The sequence below is a fragment of the Cydia strobilella genome, chromosome 3 (genome assembly GCF_947568885.1).
Source record: "Cydia strobilella chromosome 3, ilCydStro3.1, whole genome shotgun sequence".
Taxonomy (NCBI): Eukaryota; Metazoa; Arthropoda; class Insecta; order Lepidoptera; family Tortricidae; genus Cydia; species Cydia strobilella.
In genome coordinates, this window is record NC_086043.1 from 7053891 (window position 1) to 7078205 (window position 24315).

General features: G+C 42.4%; 1 protein-coding gene across 1 annotated transcript in view; it reads right to left on the minus strand.

Moving 5' to 3' along the window:
- Nucleotides 1-433: 433 nt before the first annotated feature.
- LOC134756199 (insulin receptor-like) overlaps nt 434-24315 on the minus strand; it is a 126814-nt gene continuing 102932 nt past the window's right edge. The window contains 20 exon segments of the mRNA XM_063693028.1: nt 434-2336; nt 4462-4708; nt 5950-6030; nt 6229-6447; nt 7002-7233; nt 8556-8644; nt 9768-10016; nt 10550-10720; nt 10896-11050; nt 11428-11622; nt 12021-12177; nt 12890-13080; nt 13679-13858; nt 14213-14412; nt 15979-16153; nt 16584-16795; nt 22168-22312; nt 22954-23110; nt 24038-24117; nt 24120-24198. Coding sequence (XP_063549098.1) covers nt 2056-2336; nt 4462-4708; nt 5950-6030; nt 6229-6447; nt 7002-7233; nt 8556-8644; nt 9768-10016; nt 10550-10720; nt 10896-11050; nt 11428-11622; nt 12021-12177; nt 12890-13080; nt 13679-13858; nt 14213-14412; nt 15979-16153; nt 16584-16795; nt 22168-22312; nt 22954-23110; nt 24038-24117; nt 24120-24198 — 3495 coding nt within the window. The 3' untranslated portion in view covers nt 434-2055.

A 24315-nucleotide genomic window follows, 5' to 3' on the forward strand; every position in this document is an offset into this window, starting at 1 on the left:
GGACCGCGCAGTCGTGCAGTCAGCCAACCTGCATTCCGCTAAGGCTGGATGTTTCAAGGCACTCGTTTACACTTAGAACACTAGTACAGCGCCTCACAGGCGCTGCAACCGATGTCCCTATATTTTAACTTGTGGCATGTTTACCGATTATGATGAAATTTTGAACTAGTTAATTAAGTATAAAACGTGGTGAATATAACCGGAGGCCCGCGTGAGGCCTCGATCGCGATTCCGCGTCCGCTCCTGGACGTATGAAGGCACTCGGTTCGCCGTGCGACACCTCGCTTGCGAGCGTTAAGTACAATCCGGGATTTACATTGGAATACTATAAGTTAATTTCAATAATTTCAGAACTGTATACTTGACACCTATAAAAAAACCATGACACAATAATATTGCGTAATTTATGTTACTATAAGTATAGATATTTGCATTGTTTTGCATTGCTATTCAAATTACATTTATGCAAGTCCACATTATTCTGATACAAACATTGATTAATGCGCCCGTCCTCTGTTCTGTCGCATTTATAATTTCGTATAAACTTAAGTTAATAAAATATCCGACAAACAGAGGATCACCGTGCGACTACAATTAAAAGCAGACTGCTCAAAACGTGCGAATGAAACAGCTGCTATATATATTAAACGGTGTCGTAGTACCTCTCGACATATAGTACGCTCTGTTGGCAGTGGCACGCGCACGTTCTGAGCAGAGAGCGAGTTGTTTACGATACATTAGTGCTGCACGATGCGACTTACTTACTGTACATTATGTAAATTTTCATATGCAACAATATTAACACAATTACTATATAAAGATGAATATAAATTACAATAATGTTTATTGTATAATTGATATAGAACACATTGTTTTCATAGTAACTATTTACATAAATGTACATATATATTATATCCTGGAAATTATTAATAATTACATGGGCAGATTTATTCATGTCAATACATACGGCTATAATCTGAACTATTATTATAACAAATAATAAGTAACAATAATTATATTTCAAGTCTTTACTGGTAAATCCGATTGAACACATTATATTCCATAGATATCATTAATTTAATGAAAAACTAAGGATCAGACAATGAGTATTACAATATTAAATTATTAGAACAATTTGTTTGAACAAACCTTTTATGACATCTTGAATATTCTAGTAATTATCAATTTACATAACTTCCATAGCAGTATGGGCGGGAAAATATTGGTCACTTTGGTCACTTATAACAACAAAAAGCACAAGATGCAGAAATAATGATGTATAGCGTAACAAGAAACATCCCAAAGATGTTGCGTCAATATAGTGGAGTCGCGGCAGTCGCGCACGGCGCACGGCGGCCGGGGGTTCGATATCAGGAAATTAATAACACAACTAGTACACCATCTTACACCTACACAATAATATAAAAATTACATCTTACTCGATAAACTTAACATTAATAGGCTATGTCAAATATGACACCGATACAACTATTGATTGAGGTAAACTATATAGGATTCGCGTCCGTCGACGGACCGGCTTAAATATCGCCAAAAATATTAATTTCCTGATATGAAAACGAGTCGTCTGACGCGGGTCGACGAATCGTCGCGTCAGTAACGAAACCTTAATTAACGAAATAATTAACTAGATTTTATTCTAGATAACGTCGCCTCTGCAAGTCGGCACACTCCGTATGCAATAAATTACAGTTATAAATGCAGAGAAGATTTAAGAACTTTCCCTTAAATATATAAATTTACACTATAAATAAAAATTAATCGGGAGCGTTCGCGCGACACGAAGCGGACCGCTTCGGGCGGCGCGACGCGGCGCGGCGCCGCAACGCACGACAACAACAATAATAATAGCTCGACTCGAAACGCACAATCGACGATCGTTTAAAAATATATACAGCGACGCGGACGCGCACTCGCGGGTTCGGCGGCTCGTCGAATAATTCGCTAACTACGCTTACGGCTAGGATTCGAAGTCGGTCGGCTCGGCCGACGGACCGGAGGTAGATGCGGTTGGGCGGGCGCGGGTGGCGGCGGGCGCTAGCAGCCCGTGGCGGCGGGGTCGCGCGTGTAGCGCTCGTCGCGCAGCACGCCGTTGGGACCGCCGCCGCCGCCGCCGCCGCCGCCGTCGCCGCCGTCGCCGGACTGCAGCTTGAGCGGCGGCTGCAGCGGCTCGGCGGCCGCGTCGTCGGACGCGTGCGAGCGCAGCGACGACAGCTCGCGCACCCACGACGCCAGGCGGCCCGACACGCCGAACAGGTTGGAGCCCGACCCCGTCGCCACGGCGCCCACGTTCACGCCTGGCAGCTCCTGCTCCTCCTCTGTACCATACAAATTATCATGAGTACCATACAAACAATTTCGCAAGATACAGGTAACCTGTGTATTACATTTCCGGAGATACGTTCCATATTAGAAATGTGTTTGTCGTAAGGTTTGCAGTATCATTAATTACTTTGCATTTGCATAGATGTTTGATTAATTACCCATTGTTTGTTTATTTAATTAGAAATACCATAATTTTTATCATACGTACTTTTCGATTAAAAATAAATATTGATTAAAACGCTACGAAGGGTTCTTAAATTGTGATTTGGTGGTGATTTGGATACCTAATTACATGATATGAATTAGCCCTAATTAGAAACAACTATTTAAAAAGTAAGCGAATATATATGTACAAGCAAATAATAATGAAACTAATATCGTGGTGGCACATATAACATGCCTCCACATTAGTCAAATACATCAAGCAAACTCCAGTGCCCACTTGCGTGTACCTATACAACACACTTGCTAATAAATATCAAAAACACAAATTATTTAAGTACCTATTTGATTTATGAATAAAAAAATAACACAACGTCTATGAAAAAAAAGCAAATCAAATATAGTTATATTACAACGACGTGTTAGTTGTCTCAATTGTCCGTTGTTTGTCAACTCGACAGGGTTGACTATGGCTTTAGTATATCGTATATTTAAGCAATACAAATATCCTTTATTGTTTTTTTTGCTTAATAAAATGGGTGACAAAGATAAAGTCAAGCCTATCAAACAATAGTTTCTATAGTGAGCTTCGTGTTACCGCCATGCAAATATGGTTACTTACGATAGATCAGCAAGGGGCCTGCTCGGAGCCTTCTGAGGCATAACGTGAGAAAAAATAAGCGCTCTACGTAAACGCGATTTTGGCCAAGAGAACGAATAAGCATTCTTTAATATTGTCTTCGGTAACCGCGATAGTTACTCATGAAATAAAACTATGAAATCGGATCGCGTATATTGAAAAGAGCTGTAAAGGGTTCGAAACGTCGGGATGTATTATAAATTCAATATACGCGGTATAATCCGATTTCATAAGCTAAGCATTCTTTACTTTGTTATAAGAGTTTCTTCCAGATCTGGCGGTCTGCGAACCGCTCACGCTCTGGGCATCATTGTTGAATTATCCCAGTTGGCGAACCTTTCGCAGGCACATTCGGGGAGCGTTTGTTACACCTGGGGCCTATTGCATAATAAATAAAATACAAGCTAATACTATTAGTGATTTTGTATGTAAAATTCGGCCCTGGGCGCACCTTCATGTTTTAAAGCAAGAATGCTCATTCAGTTGTTTACTTTTACACTTTTACTTTCTGAATACAGTAAACAATACATTTTTTTCATTGTATGTACTGGATTCTTTGTAATTAAGATAACGAATTCCATCTAATTACGAATTATACAATCCACTCAATGACCATATGACTTTGAAAAACATGCACGATAATAATAATAGAGTTCCAAACGTACAGCATGTGTTAAGAGGAAAGAGGACGGCCGTTTCTCCATACACCACCCACGTTATAAGAATGTGGATGACTTAGGAAGGTGATGATTTAGGTATTGTAGCCCCATTTTCCTCTCTGGATATTGATATTATGGAAAATATTTTTAGTTTTTACATAATTTGATGTATATTAACCATAGCTATGGCTTTTTTGCCTGGCGTTTGACTTTTTTTGATTTTTTGCATACAAATGGTAAAACTTGGGACCGAAAACCAGATTTCATACAAATTTTTAAATGCTCCTAACCCTTATAATAATTAAAAATTCGAAAACGTAGGGGCATAGCTGTGGATGATATACAACAACTTCTGTCAAAATATTTTCAATAATGTCGATATCCAGAGAGGCAAATGACGACTACGTTTGTATGAAAAGGCTATTTCGCGCGGGTCCTCCACTTTCGTCTTAATGTACAGAAACAAATAAATAAGAAATTCTAACCAAATTTCAGCGTTCAGCAGGCACCTAACGTGACGGAAGGTCTATTTTTACAAGCCCTCACTATTGGTTCGGGGAAAATAAGTGGGAGAAAATAAAGATCATAAAATCCTGCCCGCGAAGGAGAGCCGGGGCCCTCGAATCAAAATAAATAAATAACTAGATCGGTCCTGACCTTGAGCAGTCCGCTGCAGCGCGAAGAGCTCCTGTCCCTGCGGCGTGTGGAAGAAGGAGCGGTGGCGGAAGTAGGGCGCGGCCGTGGAGGAGAGGTCGTGGACGAGCTGCAGGAACGTGGGCCGCTGCTGCGGCCGGTGCGCCCAGCACGCGCGCATCAGCTCGTACAGCCGGTCCGGGCAGTGCTCCGGCCGCTCCATCACGCCGCCCTCCACCACGTAGCGCAGCACTTGCTCGTTCGACAGACCCTGATAACGATCCACCTAATTATGTTCACTATCCTACTGAGTACTGAGGCCCTCAATAACAGGTGATTTGGTACTTGAATTGGAAATTTGTAGTAAGATCTTTTTTGTTTTTTCTTTGTATAAATGCATGCTGTGTTTAAGTGATTGTTGCACTTAGAATATCACTAAAAATGATGTATGTATTCTTTCTTTCTGTGCTATCGCTAGTGTAAACGGTTGTTGGTGAACCAAATAAAAAATCAATAGTATTGAAAATGTGGTTGAATTTGTTCTTTCGAAACATTACAATTGCAACTCTGTTCCGCTTGTAAAGGTTTTAAATTGCACTAAAGTAATTGGCCCCAAATTAACGTGGGCCTTAGTACTCGTTCACTGAGTTGGCGGTTACATAATGACGTCACAGTCATGTCACACACTAGGTACTAAACGGGCCAGGGTTGCGGCGTGGTGCGGGGGGAGGGTAACAGATCGAGTCAGATTATTGACACACTAGGGGTGCAGCAGAAGTAGCTAAGCGGATGAGGTTTCAAAACAAGCTGCACATAGTCTAAGAGCCGGTTGCACCAGTCTACGTCATTATAATTCGTTTAAGTTAGCTTCTATAAAATGTTCGACATTTCTCTATGCCACTCTATGGTATGAATTAAAATGACAGCTGCCGGCACCATATTTAACTATTAGATTTTTTACGAAATTTTGTAGGGGCAGGGACATAATTTAGATAAATGTATTTTCCCCTTACTAGCTCGGAAAGCCGTCTTTTATCTTTTAAAACAAGCGGGGAAAAACGCAATTTATCCACTAGCTTATTTTAGCTCAAAATTTAGCTTTATTTAATAATTTTAAGTCATAAACCTACAAATTCCATAAGAAACGTTAGATTTTTTATAATGATCTTAAATATAATTCTGAACGCACAAGTTGAGTCGATGCAATTTCAAAAAGCATCGTTGACATTTCATAAATCAGAACAGAAATGTCAAAAACACTTCTCACCGACTCACGTAAAAATCATAATTTCCAGTGTTTTCTGTTATAATATCGTAAAAAATAAGTGATTCCAGTGATGAAGATGATATAACGCCTGTGGATGTTGCACTTTCCTCGCTATAGTGAGGGGAAAAGTTTTGTGTTACACACGGGTGCAAATGTATTTTACTTCTCGTGTGTTGAAACACTCGCGGGTAAAATACAACTTTGCATCCTTGTATAACAAATAACTATTTTATGTTCGCAAATACCTGATATGGCTGCATGGCGAGCGTGGCCATCTCCCATAAGACGACCCCGAAACTCCAAATGTCACTACTACTTGAAAACACCTGAAATAGGAACAAATTTGTTTTAAACCCATTTTTTAAGTTAAAATCTTAAGCGATGACGCTGTTGGCCTAAGTGACTAAACAGACAGTTGTAACTGAAATTAAGGTTTTATGTGGTTCTAATATTCCATATATTTATAATAAGCAATTCAAAAATACCAAAATTAAAAGATTGTTTAGGTATTTGAAATAACTCACCCCATCTTTTAAGCTCTCGGGACTCATCCACCTAACGGGTAGCAGGCCCTTTGAGCCTTTCCTATAATAATCAGTCTCATAAATGTCTCTGGTCATGCCGAAGTCCCCCACTTTGACCGTGAGGTCACCGGCGACCATACAGTTGCGCGCCGCTAGATCGCGGTGCACAAATTTTTTGGCCGATAGGTAAGCCATACCGTCGGCTATTTCTATAGCCATCTGAAACAAATATGAAACATATTAATAAAAGGTTGTTTACAAGGCTCAGGGCGACTTTGTCCACAGTTCTATTTCAGCACCTTCTTAAGTTGTCCTCATTGCCATATGGCCCACTGTCCTGTTTCGTAGACATTTCTATGTGGTCACGTTCTTAACTCGCCCACATTCATATATAGTCCACGGTGCTAAGTTAGCACTGCTGACTCATCTTAATTTCTATATGGACCACAGTGCTAACTTGTCGCCATTCCCTTATCGCTTTAGCACTCTATTATACAAGACATACGAATTGGGAACAGCAAGCACTGTGTACCATATAACGCTAAAACCGCTGAACCGATTTAGTTGAAATTTGGTATAGAGATAGTTTAAGTCCCGGGGAAGGGCATAGGGTAGTTTTTATCCCAGAAGTCATCCTTTAAGGGGGTGAAAAGATGGGGGGGTGCAAGTTTGTATGAGGAATCGATAGAAAGCAGATTGGATAAAAAATAAGCTAACTCCACGCAGACGAAGCCGCGGGAAATAGCTAGTAACACATATCCACAAAATGTCACCTGCAGTATGTTCTGCAAAGTGGGCGGTGGACCGGCCGACTCCTTCTTGGGCAGCGAGTTGTCGGAGTCGGGGCGGTGCGAGCGCAGGTAGGTCTTGAGGTCCCCATGCTCCATCAGCTCCATGACCACCAGCGTGGGCTGTCCGCGGGACACCACGCCCAGCAGCCGCACCACGTGGAACGTGTCGAACGCCTTCATCACTGAAGCCTCGTTCAGGAACTCGATACGCTCCCTGTACAAATATTCCATCAACTCATACCAGGACGAGACACGTAGTGAGCACACATCGGAATTTTGGTAGCAAAATTTAAGTTTGTAGGGATGGAATGAGACGCCAAGTGGAAACCAGTATTTTATTGGTTGCAACTTATACTAGAACAAAATCAAGTTATACAAGTTAAGTACCTAGCAACAAAATATATAACATGTGAGCGGAGAGCGGTACGCTGTGGCGTTCTCACTCCTTGCTCGATTCCTCAGGGGATGTCCAACGCTAGACTAAAGGTTAACCGAGGATGAAGCTTAGGGCGGTACGTAGCGACGTTCTCACCCGTGCTCATTTGTTGGTTTACCTTGAGGATAGCAGAGGCCGTCTCCCAAGCTGGACCGCTAGCTAACAACTGATTATATCGGCGGCCGCGCAGCGCCTTTTATTCAGTGCCGTGCGCCGCTCGGAGATCTTCGCTCGCGCTCGGGTCGGTCGGTCCGCTGAGCGCAACAGGTAGTAGTGTGCGAGCGAGAAAGTATTCGGATCCGCGCGCCTCGCGAATATCAATATTATTCTGTCTCGCTACAAGTTCTTATATCGATAAACTCAATAATCGATGTTTCTCTCATATACCTCCAAGATCGCTCCAAGTTTTGTATGTAAAAATATTATTTAACATGAAACAAAATAATAACTCAATTCCATTCTTTATTTTAAAAGGATTTTGGAAATTTCTTTCTTTTTTTTCTAACCTAGCGATCATATAAAATATGCTTTGTGTAAACCTTATCATCGACCCCGAAATAATACTTATCATTATCACTACATAGTATAAAACAAAGTCGCTTCCTGCTGTCTGTCTGTCCCTGTGTATGCTTAGATCTTTAAAAGTACGCAACGGAATTTGATGCGGTTTTTTTAATAGATAGAGTGATTCAAAAGGAAGGTTCATATGTCATCCCTGTCATCAGCATTGCACCCGTACAAAGCCGGAGCGGGTCGCTTGTAAATAATATACAGTTACAAACAAAGCTCAGATAATTTAATTTATAGGAACTCCCCACCTGTCATTAAATTGTGCCCCTAGAATCCGAGGGCCTACCACCACCACCACCACATTCGACGTGTTGCCTCTCTGTCACACTTACGTGCGAATTTACAAGTGCGACAGGAGGCAACACGTTGAACGTCTGATAACGAGAAATGTTTAGATTATTTTACGGACTTCCTAAATTACTTGTTCTTCAAATTGTAAAAGTCATAGATCATTGAAAATATGATTTTTTTCTGACTAATACACATGGCTCATGTCGAATCAATAACTACATCAGAATTTGAATAAATACCTGTCAGTTGCATGTTCATTGACAGTTTTCACAGCGCATCGAGTTTCTGGTTTTAATTTTTCAATGCCTATCCCTATGCCTTCATATACCTGAAAATTAAAAATAACGAGATTAACACAAATAAATGAACCCATAAGCTAAACTTAAAAAAAGTACAAAAATATAAATACGGTGTCTCAGTCGATAGCAAACTAGCATAGATATTATTATTATTATTATTTTATTAAAGACAACAAATGGTCCAAAGAGTGTTAGTTGATCCTAGCCTACGTTAGTACTTAATAATAAACACAGATTTTGTCCTTTGACACAGTTTCCACATCAAAGGACAATCAAGCTTATTAGCCATCATGTTTAAGATGCTATTGCTATTATTATTATTAGGCATGGTCCTTTGACATTCCGATCCAGAAAATAAACTAGGTTTTAGTACTTATAGGCTCACTTGCACCATCCCACTAACCCGGGGTTAACCGGTTAAACCGTTAACCCAGTGTCAAATTGTACTGGTAACCATGGTAACTCCAGGTTTAACCGGTTAACCCCGGGTTAGTGGAATTGTGCAAGTGGGCCTTAGTGAGATATGCGTTTGTCAAATGAGTTTCGACTGCAAGAAACTATGCTTCCACATCCTCTGTCCTCACCATTGCAACTAGTCCTTAATGTTAGCACGTACAGTAAACGCCCCACCCTAAATAACCACGTCGCCATACTAGCTGTATAGTAAAGTGGACATTTATGTTAGGGCACCGACTGTACAGATGCAGTGTATAATCCTTTACCATAGTATTTTCACGGAAACGCACGTTTTTTTTTTATCGTATGGCATATGTACACATGTTACTGGATTACATATAAAAAGAAAAAAAAACGAACGTGTTATGCTATTTCAGTCAAGCTCAGTACAAAAAGTACTGAGGTTGACTAAAGTAGCATGACAAATCCGAACGTTGCCGAGAAAACACAATGGTAAAGGATTATGCATAGGAGTCGGCGCGTCAATAATATGTAGTAGTAGTAGTATTAGTAGTAATCACTTTATTGTACACAACACAGGTTTACAAAAATAAATTATAGTAATGGAAGTACAAAGGCGAACTTATCCCTATAAGGGATCTCTTCCAGCTAACCTTCGAGTAGATGAGTGGAAAACTATAGCCAGGTCAGATATGTAGGATATGTAGGTAGGATATGTATGAGAACAGTCCTCACCATGCCGAAGGACCCTTGTCCGAGCTCGCGCACCAGCTCGATGTTGGCGCGCGGCACCTCCCACTCGTCGGGCACGTACACCGTGGACACGTACTCCGGGTTGACGGACGCGAACAGCTTGTTGCCCTCGGCGGGCAGCAGCAGGCCGCGCCGCGCGTACCAAGCGACGCCGGCCAGCACTAGCACTACTATGAGGATGCCGCCCACCACTCCCCAGATCCATTCGTAGCCGGTTTCCGCAGCACGCTCCTGTAGAGAAAGCAAATTGAAATCAAATAATACTACATTTAGAAAAAATACATATTAGTAATGTCGAGACGGAAAATGAAAACATTTGCTGGCCTGAGCATTGACCGAGCGCTAATATAAATTAATATACGATTCGTCGCCTTTTTTTTCGTAGAAAAAAAATGAACTGAAATAGATGTCATATATTAAAGAAAAATTATATAGTAGTGTGACTACTTAAAAAATACAAATCAAGATATTTCATAAAATAATATGATTTGTTCCCAAAGTTGTGTAAAAATGAACTTGAAATACCCTAACTATAACTAGGTATTTCAAACACAGATAAAAAAAACCGTGGTTGGTTGAAACATTTAACTGAATAAGGACGCGTTTCGCGTAAACCGATCCCGCAATGTTTTTAAGTTATTTTTTGTTTCAAATTAAACTAAGCAACGCACTACGCAGTATGTTACTCTACCATAGAAACTAAAAAAATACCGCCAGTAACACTTTTAATTTCTGAGATTTCAAAATACGAAAATGCCACTTACCGCAATGAACAAGTAAAATGGATGTGAGGCGTTCCCGGCGCCGCTGACGGTGATGGGCGTGACCGTGATGCTGTAGTTGCCGGGCGACATGTTGTGGAACACTATTCCACGCCCGTTACTCTCGTAGTCCGTTTGTGGCACGCAACGCTGGTTTTTCACCCCGTACTGCATCTGTCAGAAGATATGGTTTTATATGATAGTCCTTTCGTGTAATGGAAAGAATCTGAGCGTCATCATAATGTTTTACTTGCGTCCTTTCCTCCACGAGCGCGAGGTGCGTCATGATTGACGGCATCTCGACTTCCCGCTCTTACCAGAGGACGTTAACAATAGCTGCAAGGCTCACCTTCGTATTGTCCTCCACAGGCACCAGGAACACGGAGTAGGCCACGACGAAGCCGTTGGGGTTGACGGGCGGGTCCCACGTCACGTTCACATCCGGGAGCGTCATGTTTGACGGCAGCTCGTACGCTCGCACTTTGCTGACCATGTCCACGGAAGCTACAAGATTTCGAAAAGTTAGAAAAGAAGACTAGGAGAGCAGAATAAGCAACAGAACTATTTACCAACCTAATCATTTTTGAACCTATATATAATTATCGCTTTACGTTCTGCAGTGTGGAATATAAAAAGAAAACGGAAAAAGAATCTGTAGATTTAGTATGAATGAAACATGCAAACAGAGTTTGTTACTTAATATTAACAGCAATTGAGCACAATATATATTTATAGAATAGAATATAGGTAGAACAGAATAGCACGAGCAGCGCGACTTTTGTACTCCTCGTGGGATGCTGACCGCAACACGCCCACAGGCTGACGGTATACCACGGGAAGTGGCGCAGTTTTCCGACCAACAGACCGGCGTAGGTACTCACTCAGCTCAGTGGTCCGGAAGGTGTAGAAGGCGCGTTCGGAGCAACGTGTCTTCTTGAACTCCGTGACCGTCTCGTTGGGGTGCTGAGCACGACATGCCCACAGGTTGACGGTGTACCATGAGAAGTGACGCAGATTCTCGATGGTCAATTCGCGCGCAGAGCCTGGCAGTGAGTAGTGTTGTGTGCGTAGAAAGCCTATCAACAAAAATACATGTAGAAAGTAAAATGTAGGTAGGGTGAAACGAAAAATTGGTAGCTATAGCTTTAACCTCATTAAAAACATTCAGCATACCGATCATCACCTCCGATAAAATCGTGTCACAACAATAGAATACTCTAGTATCAATAGCGTATTTGAATTATAAATGTTGCATAAGTTTCGTTGCGTGACTTTAATACTCAAGTTTAGGTTGAGCTATCTTCATTTTCCGTATATAATTGAACATGTTAATGACTACTTGATTTTTGCCTGAACGTTTCAATGGGATAGTCGGTCCCGCTTTTTCTTGATATTCATTATCCACGTTTGAACTCAGAACAGTGCAGAATAGACTCTATTGCGACGGGTAAAGGCTGGATTTACGTCAAGTTACCTTCGAGGTCTGTGCTATTTTCCTTCCAGATGGTGTCGGGACCGCCTTCAGGGGGCGTGACGATGACGAGCATGCTGCTCACGACGGTGTTGTCGATCGACCGCCGAATCCTGGTCTCGCGCTTGGATTTTGTTGTTTTCGTTTGTTTGACGTACACCTGGAAATAATAATAAATAAATAATGGAATTATTTATACATATTTACAAACTAATTTACAACAAAATATTTTGTACATAAGAACTTTTTCAATATAAAACTGAGCTTGTCTGCCCTTGATAATATTAGCGGTTGTCCACAATATTCTTCAAAGAGGACAGCGACTAAGAAAAGGAAAATGGCGACATTTTCCTAAAGCAGGTTATTTTCCTAAACACAAATTGTATATACTGTGGCAAACGCACTTTGTCAGTACAAAAAGGCGCACCGACTTGAACATAACACAGTGATGTGTGACATTATAAACGGCATAGTTTTATATAAATTAGACATTCACGATGATATTACCACAATTTGTCATTGCAAATGCCATGCAGAGTTACCTTGGTCCAACTCTGACAAGTACCTTATTTTATTGTATTATAATTATATAGAAAAAACCGGCCAAGTGCGAGACGGACTCGAGCACGAAGGGTTCCGTATCATTACGCAAAAACGGCAAAAAATTACGTTTGTTATTTATTTTATTCTGTTTTTAGTATTTGTTGTTTTAGCGGCAACAGAAATACATTATCTGTAAAAATTTCAACTGTCCAGCTATCACGGTTCATGAAATACAGCCTGGTGACAGACGGACAGTGGAGTCTTAGTAACAGGGTCCCGTTTTAACCCTTTGGGTACGGTACCCTAACAATTGACTAGTGATAGTATACCAAGTTCTGGAGATCATTCTCGAAGGCGATGGTGTCCATGCGATCCTGCTCCGCCCGCGAGTCGAACTTGGTGTAGCGCTCCGTGTCCTCCCGACACTGGCACGTGCCGTTCTTCGCGTCGCCCGTCATCGACGTCTCGTCCTTTTGCGGCACTTCAGATTTCGCGGCTATGATGTTGGCTAGCAGGCTCGCTGGAAAAATGAAGGTATTTTAGTCGAACTGTGTATTATTATGAGTATTTACTAGAAGGAAAGGCTGTGATTTAAGAAAACTGTATTTATGGACGATAGTTAAGGGCAAGAATTTCATGATCAAATAGTTTTTTTTTTTTCAAACTGCTGTCAACTTAATCTTACTAATTCTAACTAGATATCAGTATAATTTACTAGTTACGGCGTCACATAACAAACTCACGATTGCTGCAGTAATCGATCCTGCTGGCCATGATCTTGGGCAGGTTGTAGCTGTTGGCCTGCACCTCCACCACGTACTCGACGATGGTGCCGTTGGGCCGCACAGGGGCGTCACGACCACGAGTTGTGTAGCACGCGAGACAGTTTCAAACGTTTTACTGGTTATGGTGTCACATTACAAACTGACGATTGCTGCAGTAATCGATGATGCTGGCCATACTCTTGGGCAGGTTGTACCTTTCGGCCTGCACCTCCACCACGTACTCCACGATGGTGCCATTGGGGCCGCACGGGGGGCTCACGACCACGATCACGTGTTGTGTAGCGCGCGAGACTGTTTTTTACAAGTTATGGCGGCGTCACATTACAAACTCACGATTGCTGCAGTAGTCGATGCTGCTGGCCATGATCTTGGGCAGGTTGTAGCTGTTGGCCTGCACCTCCACCACGTACTCGATGATGGTGCCGTTGGGCCGCACGGGGGGCATCACGACCACGGTCACGTTGTGCTGCGCGCGCGAGTCCTCGCGCACCGTCACCGTGGGCGGGCTGGGACCTGCCACCATGAAACATTACGTTTTATGAGTCCATCTAAACCAAAGATAATAATGTAAAGCTCCGTAGATTACACACTAAAAATGGTTGTGACAGTTCGACGTTTGACAATTCAGTTGCCATAAAATATATGGCACCATACAGTGCATACAGCAATCAAGCTCGGAGACAAGATAATCTTAGAGATTATCTTAGACTTCACACCTCTTCTTCAATCCATAACCTTTGTTATGAGGGTATGACTTACATATCTCCCCTCATAGTATGTTCAGACATAACAAAACTGTATTAAGAAGCAGTTTAAGAGCATATGCAGTTTCAATTTATTTTACATGTTCATTAAAACCAAACTCACGTCCAGGTAAAGTTTTGAAGTATATGATAGGGCTTTGCGCCCCCTTGGTGTTATCCATGCGCGTGGTGAAAGTTTTCACGTAGGCCGCGTATCTCGTATCCGGAATGAGGTTGGCGACTACTTTGAACAGCATCTGCCGGTCGCAGCCGCTCAGAGGCGACGTGCGGTTGTCTTCGATGGCGAAGTCGATCACGTTCCATCTACAAACAACATTAATTAATGGGTGTGTTCCCATTTGTCCCAGTCCCGCGTGACCGCCGCCATACATCAGGCAGGGACAAATGGGAATGATTTATATGAAAACATCTTATCTGTGCCCGACGGAGACAAATGGGAATACACCCATTAATAGGGTTGGAATAATATCAAACTTGGTTCTAGTTTCTTAAAAGCGTACTGTCTGGAAAGAAGTCTACTAACATCGGCTCACGGACTTTATCTTACTAATATGTATAAAGAGGATGAAGGGAGATGAATGTATTTATATTATTTGGGTGTACCGAAACGGCCTAAGACTAAGGTGTAGAGTTTGTGAAGTTAGGGCTTGTAGAGTTAGAAGCTTGGCTCTACATGAGATCTGATTGATGATCTTTTTGACAGTGCGAGCCATATTGTCGTCTTGGCAACATTTTACATGAAAATGTTTTTGGTCAGATTTAAATTTACCAAAACCAGATTTCATGTGGTAGCTATAGCTAAGCCCTTTCCATGATGGACCATATGTAGGTATTAAACATGTAAGTAGAACATAAAACAACATTTGTTCTATTAAACTGTGTCACTATTGTCCACTGGACAGCCGGACAGAAGTTGATCGGCCCCTTTTCTTTCTTTAAGGTGGTTCGATTTTCATACAAAATTCAATCTGCTTTAATTAAGGCACTACACACTATTACTACACAAATATTTGCTCATTTATCTACTTTCGAATATTCGTTTGCGCTAAACTAATAGAAAAACTTTGTTTCATACAGAAATCATACATAAATCAACGTAATTTTTTCATCAATTTTACGTATGTGTGTGTCACAAATGTCGTGTACAAATACGTTGCGGGCGGCGTTGCCACTCTATGACGTTGGCGACGTTGCCTGGCCGACCTGGCAGGATTTGCAGTGCCGTCATGTTTAGTGCATTTTTTGTTGACAGTGTTGACACTGACACATAGGGTCATGTTTATTTTGACTTATCAATTTGTTTGTATAAATTGAAAATGATAGCAACGTCTAAATCAAGTTATAAAAATCATCGGTGTTCTGGTCCGCGAAAATCCAGGAAAATTCACTCAAATGAAGCGGAATTCATGATGGTGAAGTTTCGTAAGGTACAGTTTCACTCCTTCATTGTACATTGTAATTTTCTCGTGCCGATCTTTTTAGAAAATAATTCTCACTTCTTCCATAATGCTAGGATAATAAGCAGTGAACAATACCTATATAATGTAGTTATTACTGTTTTGGTTGCCGAATAGTCAATGTGTCACTAACTCTAGGTTTTTTTAGGTATTGTGTAAAATGAAGAGGCTATCTTGGAAATAAAATGTTTTCCTTCATTAGCCAGAAAAAATCAAGACATCCTCACTGCAATGTTGAAAATGATGGAATTTAGTATATGAATGAAAAACACAATTATTACTACCAGGTAAGTAAGTGATAACTTTATTAGAATCCATATTGTTGCATCATCTTTCTTCCTATAACATTAGAGATTTTGTGCTATCATGATATTATGTGAGTTCATTATTCAAATGTGAAAAGAATACCAACGTGTCAGAACAGGCGTCGCGCTGTTCATAAAGTGTGACGTTACGGTCGGTCATGATGTAGTAGAGAGAGTAGCCGAGGAGTTTGCGAGAATCCGGGACGCAGTAGGGGTTCCAGCTGAGGACCACTCTGTCGGTTTCGAAGCGGGTCGGCGCCAGCGTGAGGACTTCCTGGTTGCCTGGAATGGAAAGCGTTGTAATATGGCACGGTACCGACGTCACCGTTGGAGTGGAGTAGACAGACATTGATAGTGAACTTAATAAAATTTATAAAATATATGGGTGTAATAAACAGTGTTTTTGTGCTCCTAATTTCTTTGGACACATTTTTGACGAAGTGTTTTGTTGGCTAGTAGTCCAAGAAACTCGAAATATCATCAATTTAGGTCCAAAGAAATTAGACGTTCAAAACCTGTCTCTGCCTGGATAACAAACCGACATTATATTTCTCAAATATTGCATAATTGTTAGGATAAACAAAATAGTTCGATATTATTTTTATATGTGAGTTTGAGCAGTGTGATGTTAGTTCAGTAATAGCACCACTCGGATGACATTGTGTACTTTCCGTGTAAGTATATTACATATAACTATGAAATATGTACTTACAAAACGCCTCATCGCCATTATCATTTTCGATATTGGGCTCGTTCTTGTAAGGGATGTTTTTAAGCATATTGATCTCGCTGGGGCACAGTTTGGGGTTAAACTGTATGACCACCTTCCCCCTGATCTCCAGCGTCTTGTTTTGGGCCTTCCGCTTTTCCCAGTCCCACAGTAGTTCCAAATTGCGATTGTTGTATATCGTTAACGCTTCGGTGCTGAAAAATGACAGATACGTTAGAGATGTTATGAAATGTAAACATTTAATTCAGGAGGTGAGTATTTGGCTGGAATCAAGCCAACCAAGTTGGGTTACACTAATTAAGCCCAACCGGCAAATAACAACAATTATTGTGTCTACAGATTACGCTGACCAAATCAGCATTTGGATATTACCAAAGCTGACCGTGTTTATAGTGTCCATTCAATTCGATTTAAAAGCGGACCTATTATACTCGTATTTATAGTTTGTCGTAAGTTACGTACCTAAACGTTACAAAAAAAAATGTTTGTGATATGTGAAACTGCTTGTAAGAGATCGCAACAAAGCGCCGATGAAAATATATATTTCATGTAAAATCTTACAAACTGAGCCAGCGGTCTTAGGCTTGTTTTCCTCCTACGCTGACATCGGTCGCTGACGTCGGTCGAGCGTACGAATTAACATAATGTTCTATGGGCCCCCGCACAGCGACGCTGACGACCGCGGCAGATTTTTAGGGTTCCGTACCTCAAAAGGAAAAAAACGGAACCCTTATAGGATCACGCGTGCTTCTGTCTGTCTGTCTGTCCGTCTGCCACAGCCTATTTTCTCCGAAACTACTGGACCAATTAAGTTTAAATTTGCTACACATACGTAAGTTTGTGACCCAAAGACGGACATGTAACGTAAATAAATGAATTTTAAACATGGGGGCCACTTTTGGGGGGTAAATGAGAAAATTAAAAAATAAAGTTTTTAAAATTAATTTAAATTTCATTGTGCTGTATTTTTTCTTTTTCTTTGTGTATCCTCTTTAGTTAATTTCGAATTATGAGTTTACTATAGGTTTGGCGTGTAAATGTAGGAATCGTGCAATAGTGCTAACCACCAATTGTTCTTGTTAATATGTAGCTACTGGTGAGAACCTGTAATTGGCTTTTTGTATCATATTTATAAAATCTCTGAATAATAATAATAAAAATAATGCCGGCACCCGACCAGGCACCGGGGGCGCCGCGGGTGGATCTCAATGCCGACGAGGAGGAGTTCGCGCAGAGTGTGAGTAGTACAGCCAATGAGCAACTGAGGAGGACTCTGGAGGAGGCAATTACGCAGTATCGCTCCGCACCCGACACTAGGCCACGATTACCACGTTTACCTATGAATAGACGCAATCTAGCGATAATGGGAGCCCTAAACGCTTTGCTAGAGCCATATCTGCGGACTAGTAAAGATTTAGAAGATACGCACTCGATCATGTACTGCGGAGCCATCGCGGCGTGCCGTGTTGCTCGAGTCAAGTTTCCGGACGCTGAACGTGCAACTAGGACCGCCGGAGGTGTCCCTGCATGGCAAGCGCGGATCGAGCGACGTATCAGCTCGTTTAGGACTCTCATTGCAAAGCTGATCTGCTTTAGGGGGGGCAATAATCGCCCCCGAGTAATGCGCTTTGTGAACCAGGCGTTCGCGGGGACGGATATCAGGCCCCGCGACTACATGGCCAATGTTACAGAGCGCGTCGACTTTCTAAAGCAGAAAGTCTATGCATGGGCAAACCGTATTCGCCGCTACAGAGAGCGTGTGGATCGATTCCAGCAGAATCGTCTTTTCCAGAGTGACCAAAGGAAGGTGTATCGAAGGTGGGAGGAAACCAACCTTCGCGCGTCCGACTCGCAGCCGCCGGATGCTACTGTCATGACTGACTTCTGGCGTAGCATCTGGTCGGTGCCTGTCGGACACACCGAGGGGAGTTGGATGAATGTTGTTGAGCATGAGTGCGAGTCTATCGAACCTATGGGGGCAGTCACCATCAGCCCCGATGACATAAGTTGTGCCATCCGCACGGCCCAGAACTGGAAAAGTCCTGGGCCGGATGGATTGCACAACTTCTGGCTAAAATGGTTCCGATGCTCGCACTCCTGCTTGGCAGCACAATTTCAACTAGCCCTCGAGCTTGGTTCTCTCCCACCTTCCTTAACAACTGGTGTCACCTTCCTGCTCTACAAGTCCGGTAGTACCACGGAAGCGAAGAACTACAGACCCATCACGTGCTTGCCTACACTCTACAAGCTCCTTACATCCATTTTGAGAGCAAAAATCAACGCGCATATTGTCGCAAACAATATTTTGGCCTCCGCTCAAAATGGATGTAGGGTTGGGTCCCGTGGTACTAAAGAGCTCCTCCTCATAGACATGACCATATGTCAACAAGTTCGGCGGAACAGGGGGGCCCTCTCGGCTGCCTGGATTGACTATAAGAAGGCCTATGATTCGGTGCCTCACTCATGGCTGAGAAGGGTATTGGAGCTGTATAAACTTGATGCAGCTTTAATATCTTTCCTAAGCGCATGTATGAGGCAGTGGATCACAGCTCTTCGTCAACCAGGTGGTGGGGATGACCGCCCTGGCCCGCAGGACTTTATAAGGATCGAGCGAGGAATATTTCAGGGTGACAGTCTGAGTCCCCTGTGGTTCTGCCTAGCTCTGAATCCCCTCAGCACCCTGCTGAAGGATTCAGGGTTAGGTTGCCGGCTTCGGAGAGAGGGTGAAGTCATTTCTCACCTTCTGTACATGGATGACCTCAAACTATTTGCGCCAAATAACCAAGACTTGATGGTGCTACTGAAAACCACAGAAGTTTTCAGTACCGCCATCAGAATGGAGTTTGGTGTCGATAAGTGTGCGGTTATGCATGTACAGCGGGGGAAGGTTGTAAATTCAACAAATTTACAACTTTCTGAGACTATGTCTTTCAGATCTATCTCTGAATCAGAAACCTATAAATACCTTGGTATGTCACAGTCGTTGGGTATTGAGGATGAGGGTATTAGACGGACGGTGAAGGAGCGCTTTTTCAGTCGGCTCACAAAAGTCCTTAACAGTCTTTTGTCAGGAGGCAACAAAGTGCGCGCCTTCAACGCCTGGGTAATGCCCCTACTCATATACTCCTTTGGCATACTAAGGTGGACTCAGACCGAGCTGGATGCTCTGGATCGGAGGGTCCGGCTACTGCTCACTACACACCGTATGTTACACCCACGCTCGTCAGTTATGAGATTGTACATCCCACGGAAGTGTGGAGGCCGAGGCTTCCTAAACGCCAAAGATCTCCACAACCGCGAGGTGTGCAATCTCAGGAATTATTTCCTTAACAACGAGTGTGGGATACATTGTGACGTGGTGGCAGTAGACAGGAAACTCACGCCGCTCTCCTTGGCAAACGAGAACTGGCACAAACCTGTGGTACAAAGTACTGCGGACCGCAGGGCGGTATGGAAGGATAAGCAGCTACACGGGCGGTTCTACAAGGCCCTCACGGGACCCGATGTAGACCTGCTCGCGTCGGTGAACTGGTTACGATTCGGGGACCTCTTCGGAGAAACCGAGGGTTTTGCCTGTGCAATTGCGGACGAAGTTATGATGACGAACAACTATCGGAAATATATCCTGAAGGACGGTACGGTCGACATTTGTCGGGCATGCCGCCGTCCCGGAGAGTCACTCAGGCATATCATTTCCGGTTGTTCTCATCTTGCTAACGGCGAGTACTTGCACAGACATAATCTCGTAGCCAGGATTATTCACCAGCAGCTTGCTCTTCTATATGGCCTTGTGGACCGCGAAGTACCGTACTACAAGTATTTACCTGTGCCAGTTCTCGAGAATGGTCGTGCCACGCTCTATTGGGATCGGTCTATCGTCACTGACAGGACTATTGTAGCCAATAAGCCTGACATCGTGCTGATAGATCGAACGCAGCGCCGGGCTGTGCTCGTCGACGTCACCATCCCCCATGATGAGAATCTCGTGAAGGCCGAGAAGGACAAGTCCAGCAAGTACCTAGACTTGGCTCACGAGATAACCGCCATGTGGAATGTTGACTCGACGATCATTGTTCCTATAGTCGTGTCAGCGAACGGTCTCATTGCGAAGAGTCTCGACCAACACCTAGAGAGACTCGCTGGGTGGTTGGATCAAGGGTCAGATGCAGAAGGCGGTGATCTTGGACACGGCGCGGATAGTCCGCCGGTTCCTCTCTTTGCGGCCCTGACCACCGGCAGCTTGGGCCTTGCCCCGCTGCCGGCGGTACCCTAGGTTAGGTTTTTTATAATGTGTTTATATATTTTTTTGTAATGTTTTGTAAGTGTTTTTGTATTTTACTTTTATATCCATATTATAAAAACCTAGCCTAAGATGAAAGATAAATAAAGAGAATAAAAATAAAAAATAAAACTATATCGTGTTACATATCAAATGAGAGAGCTCATTATGAGAATCTCAAATATATTTTTTTTGTAATTTTAAAATAAATAGTTTAAAAGTTATTTGAGTAAATAGCCAAAAAATTACCATTCCCCCCTTTATCTGCCAAACTACCGGGTCAAAATTTTTGAAATAATTATACAAAGTAGCTTTAACTATAGATTACAGGAAAACCTATTAGAAATATGCAGTCAAGCGTGAGTCGGACTTAATTACTTAGTTTTTGATCCGACCCCCACGGATTTTTTAGACCTCTCGTTTCACAAAAAATTGGTACATTGTTAAAAATTGTGGAACGCGAGTCCGACTCGCACTTGGCCGGGTTTTCTTCCGACGGTACGCTCGACCGACGTCAGCGACCGACTTCAGCGTAGGAGGAAATCAGGCGTTACTCTTCGTAATTAGCAGACTGCAGAATATTTATACATTCGTAGTTGGCTTTAGCATTAGAGCTTTATTGTATATTTCAAATTCGATGATTAGGCTGACAGATGTCATCTCAATACAATTTTGCCAGAATTGGTGTTTTTAGGTTACAAGCGATTTTTGCGATTTTTATATAAAAGGATGTACGGCTGCTACCCATATTTGTATCCCTCGAAATTTCTGTAGGTATAGCTTTTTGGGATTCAATTCTCTGGAAGTAAGGCGTAATTTTGGACTTATGATTTCTGCCTGTAGCATCTTGAGAGGAGCCTCGGACTGCCCAGAACTGGTGACGCAGCTGGTACGTTTACTTGTACCTTCGATAGATAAGGCCAAATTTAATTTCCGACTACGAATGCCTCAGCTAATGGCTGTACCAAGAACACGCACTGTGTCCTATAGTAAGTCTCCTATAGTCCGCGCTCTTCAACTGCTTAACGCGCTCCTCGCATCAGCACCGGAATGTGATGTTTTTGCAAGTGATTGGTCTGTTATCTGTAGTGAGTGTATGAAGTTCTGTGAGGCGATGGATAAACGTGAGTAGTCTGTTATATATTAGATTTGTATTTTAAATGTCTGTTATATTATTGATTAACTGTCATACTGTGTAATTTGTTGAATAAATAAAAATAAAATAAATATATGGAGATGTCACCTGTCACCCTACCTACCGTTTGATAAATACTATAGCGCACTCACCTGTTAGCTTTAGGATTGGCGATGATCCGTTCGATCTTGTCTAGGAACGTGAGCGAAACTAGCGGCATAGATTGGAATATTTTGAGCCGTCCTCGGATCTCATGGACGTCGCTCATGGCCGCTTCGAGGATAGCCACGATGTTGCCTGTAGCAAAATAGTACTTTAGCAAGTATTTATGGATATTTTAACCGATTACAATTCATCGGATTTTATTCGGATTACTCGGAGACCATTAAACCGATTTCGAAAATTATTTTTGTGTTTGAAGGTTTTAAAGGTTGCTTTTGAGTTTTGTCCCATTGTCATCAAGTCAGGATTTGATGACGGGATCCCAGAGAAATCGAGGGAACTTTTGAAATACAACAACACTTATATGATTATGGGACTTTAATTTAGTAGCTCGTGTATTTGCTCTCGGAAATCATCACTGTTTATGTGCTTATGAAGAGAACTGTTTTTGTGAAGTCAGATGCATTATGTTAAACGAACTTTTAATAAAATAAAAAACATAACAACATAATTTAAAGTGCATTATCATTTTATCACCGTGGAGAAGGCAAGCGAAGCCGACAGGTAACTCGCAATGAAATCAATCCATTAGTACTATTTGTTTCATGGCAATATGTCTTAAGGCGGTCTTCACATTGTGTGCGGATCCGCACGCCGCTTCGGTGTGTGAGCGGGACTCTGCTATATACGTGCATAACGCTGTCTCGCTCCCACATCGGAGCGGCGTCATTGTGATAATCGGATAATACTTGTAAAGTATTCGAGGACAGTCTCACCGGTGGCCGGCAGCGAAATGGTGAGGTCCCCGTTGATGATGGTGCAACCGCGGAAGCGGTCGGCCGCGGCGGCGGAGTCGATGTTGCCGCCGCTGCACTGCCGGCTGCACCCCGACGCGGGACACCGCACGCACTCCGCTCTTTTCGTATCGCCAGACTGAGGACAACGGTCATTTCTTAAAGCCTTCGCGACAAAGTTGCGTGATGCATGCGCGGGAAGAGAGGCGCGGTACGAACTGAAGGATGTCCTGCTCCTAATGCGCCTGCTGGACAGCGTCCCACTCACTGCTACAGGGCTAAACATCAAGAGTTATCGACTTGTAAACTGCATGGTATAATATCTAAACTAGTACATTAACCGCACACAAAAGCTATGGCACAAAAGTTCTGGTTTATAAATATCTAAGTTCAGGATCTAAATAAACATGTAGTAACTAGTGGCAGTTATTGCCTTGGTGGAATGGGTACGACTGAATTAATAGTACATTATTGTCGAGGCTCGGAAGTAGCTACTTGCTGGCTGAGGATTCGTTTTAAATGGACGACCTTGGGAGTCCGTTTAATTGAATCCGAAGCCAGCAAGTAGCCTTCCTGCCGAGTCATATATAGTGCTTTTCTCAAAAATGGCGCACCAAATACAAATATAATAGAAATATTTTACAGAAGCAACGTTCTTACGTATATATTTTCACAGAAAAAAGTAAAAACAATTGATAAGATTTGCTTTGCCGCCTTTTTATTTTTTTTAATTGAAAAACGAAGTGTAATTTTCTGCCGAAAATACGCCAACCTATTTGAGACAGCTAAATAGTCGCAGTACCAACATTATAATAATAAGTACTGATCATCTGTTTGGCTGTTTAATGGACCTATGCCTTCATTTGATATGGCCACTTCAACTTTTAAAAAGTTTGGAACTCGACAAATAATGGAATTTGTATGCAACATTGCAGTCCCGAAATCGAGACTGCAATGTTTTTAACTTTTTAATTTTTTGACTGACCATAAACTACGCACTTCGCGACCTACTTTTTAACCGGCAACGTCGACTTTGCCGTCCATTTTTGAGAAAAATCATTTATACCTCCTGGAATCCGCCCGGACAGATGTAGACGCACTTCGCGCCCTCTTTCGAGTCGTTTAGCGTCTTGTACGCCAGGATGTGATCTCTTGCCGGTTGCTGGCGTCGTCGTTCAGCGGCTTCATGGCGCGGCACTCCAACTCGCTTACACAGCGGCGGTACAGCTGTAAGTAAATATTATATTACATTTTAACAGATCAAAGTGAATCGAATACAAATGGAATCAACGGATTTATGTAAAATCCTTTCTTTTAAAGTTTTTTCTTTCATGAAAAAATTAT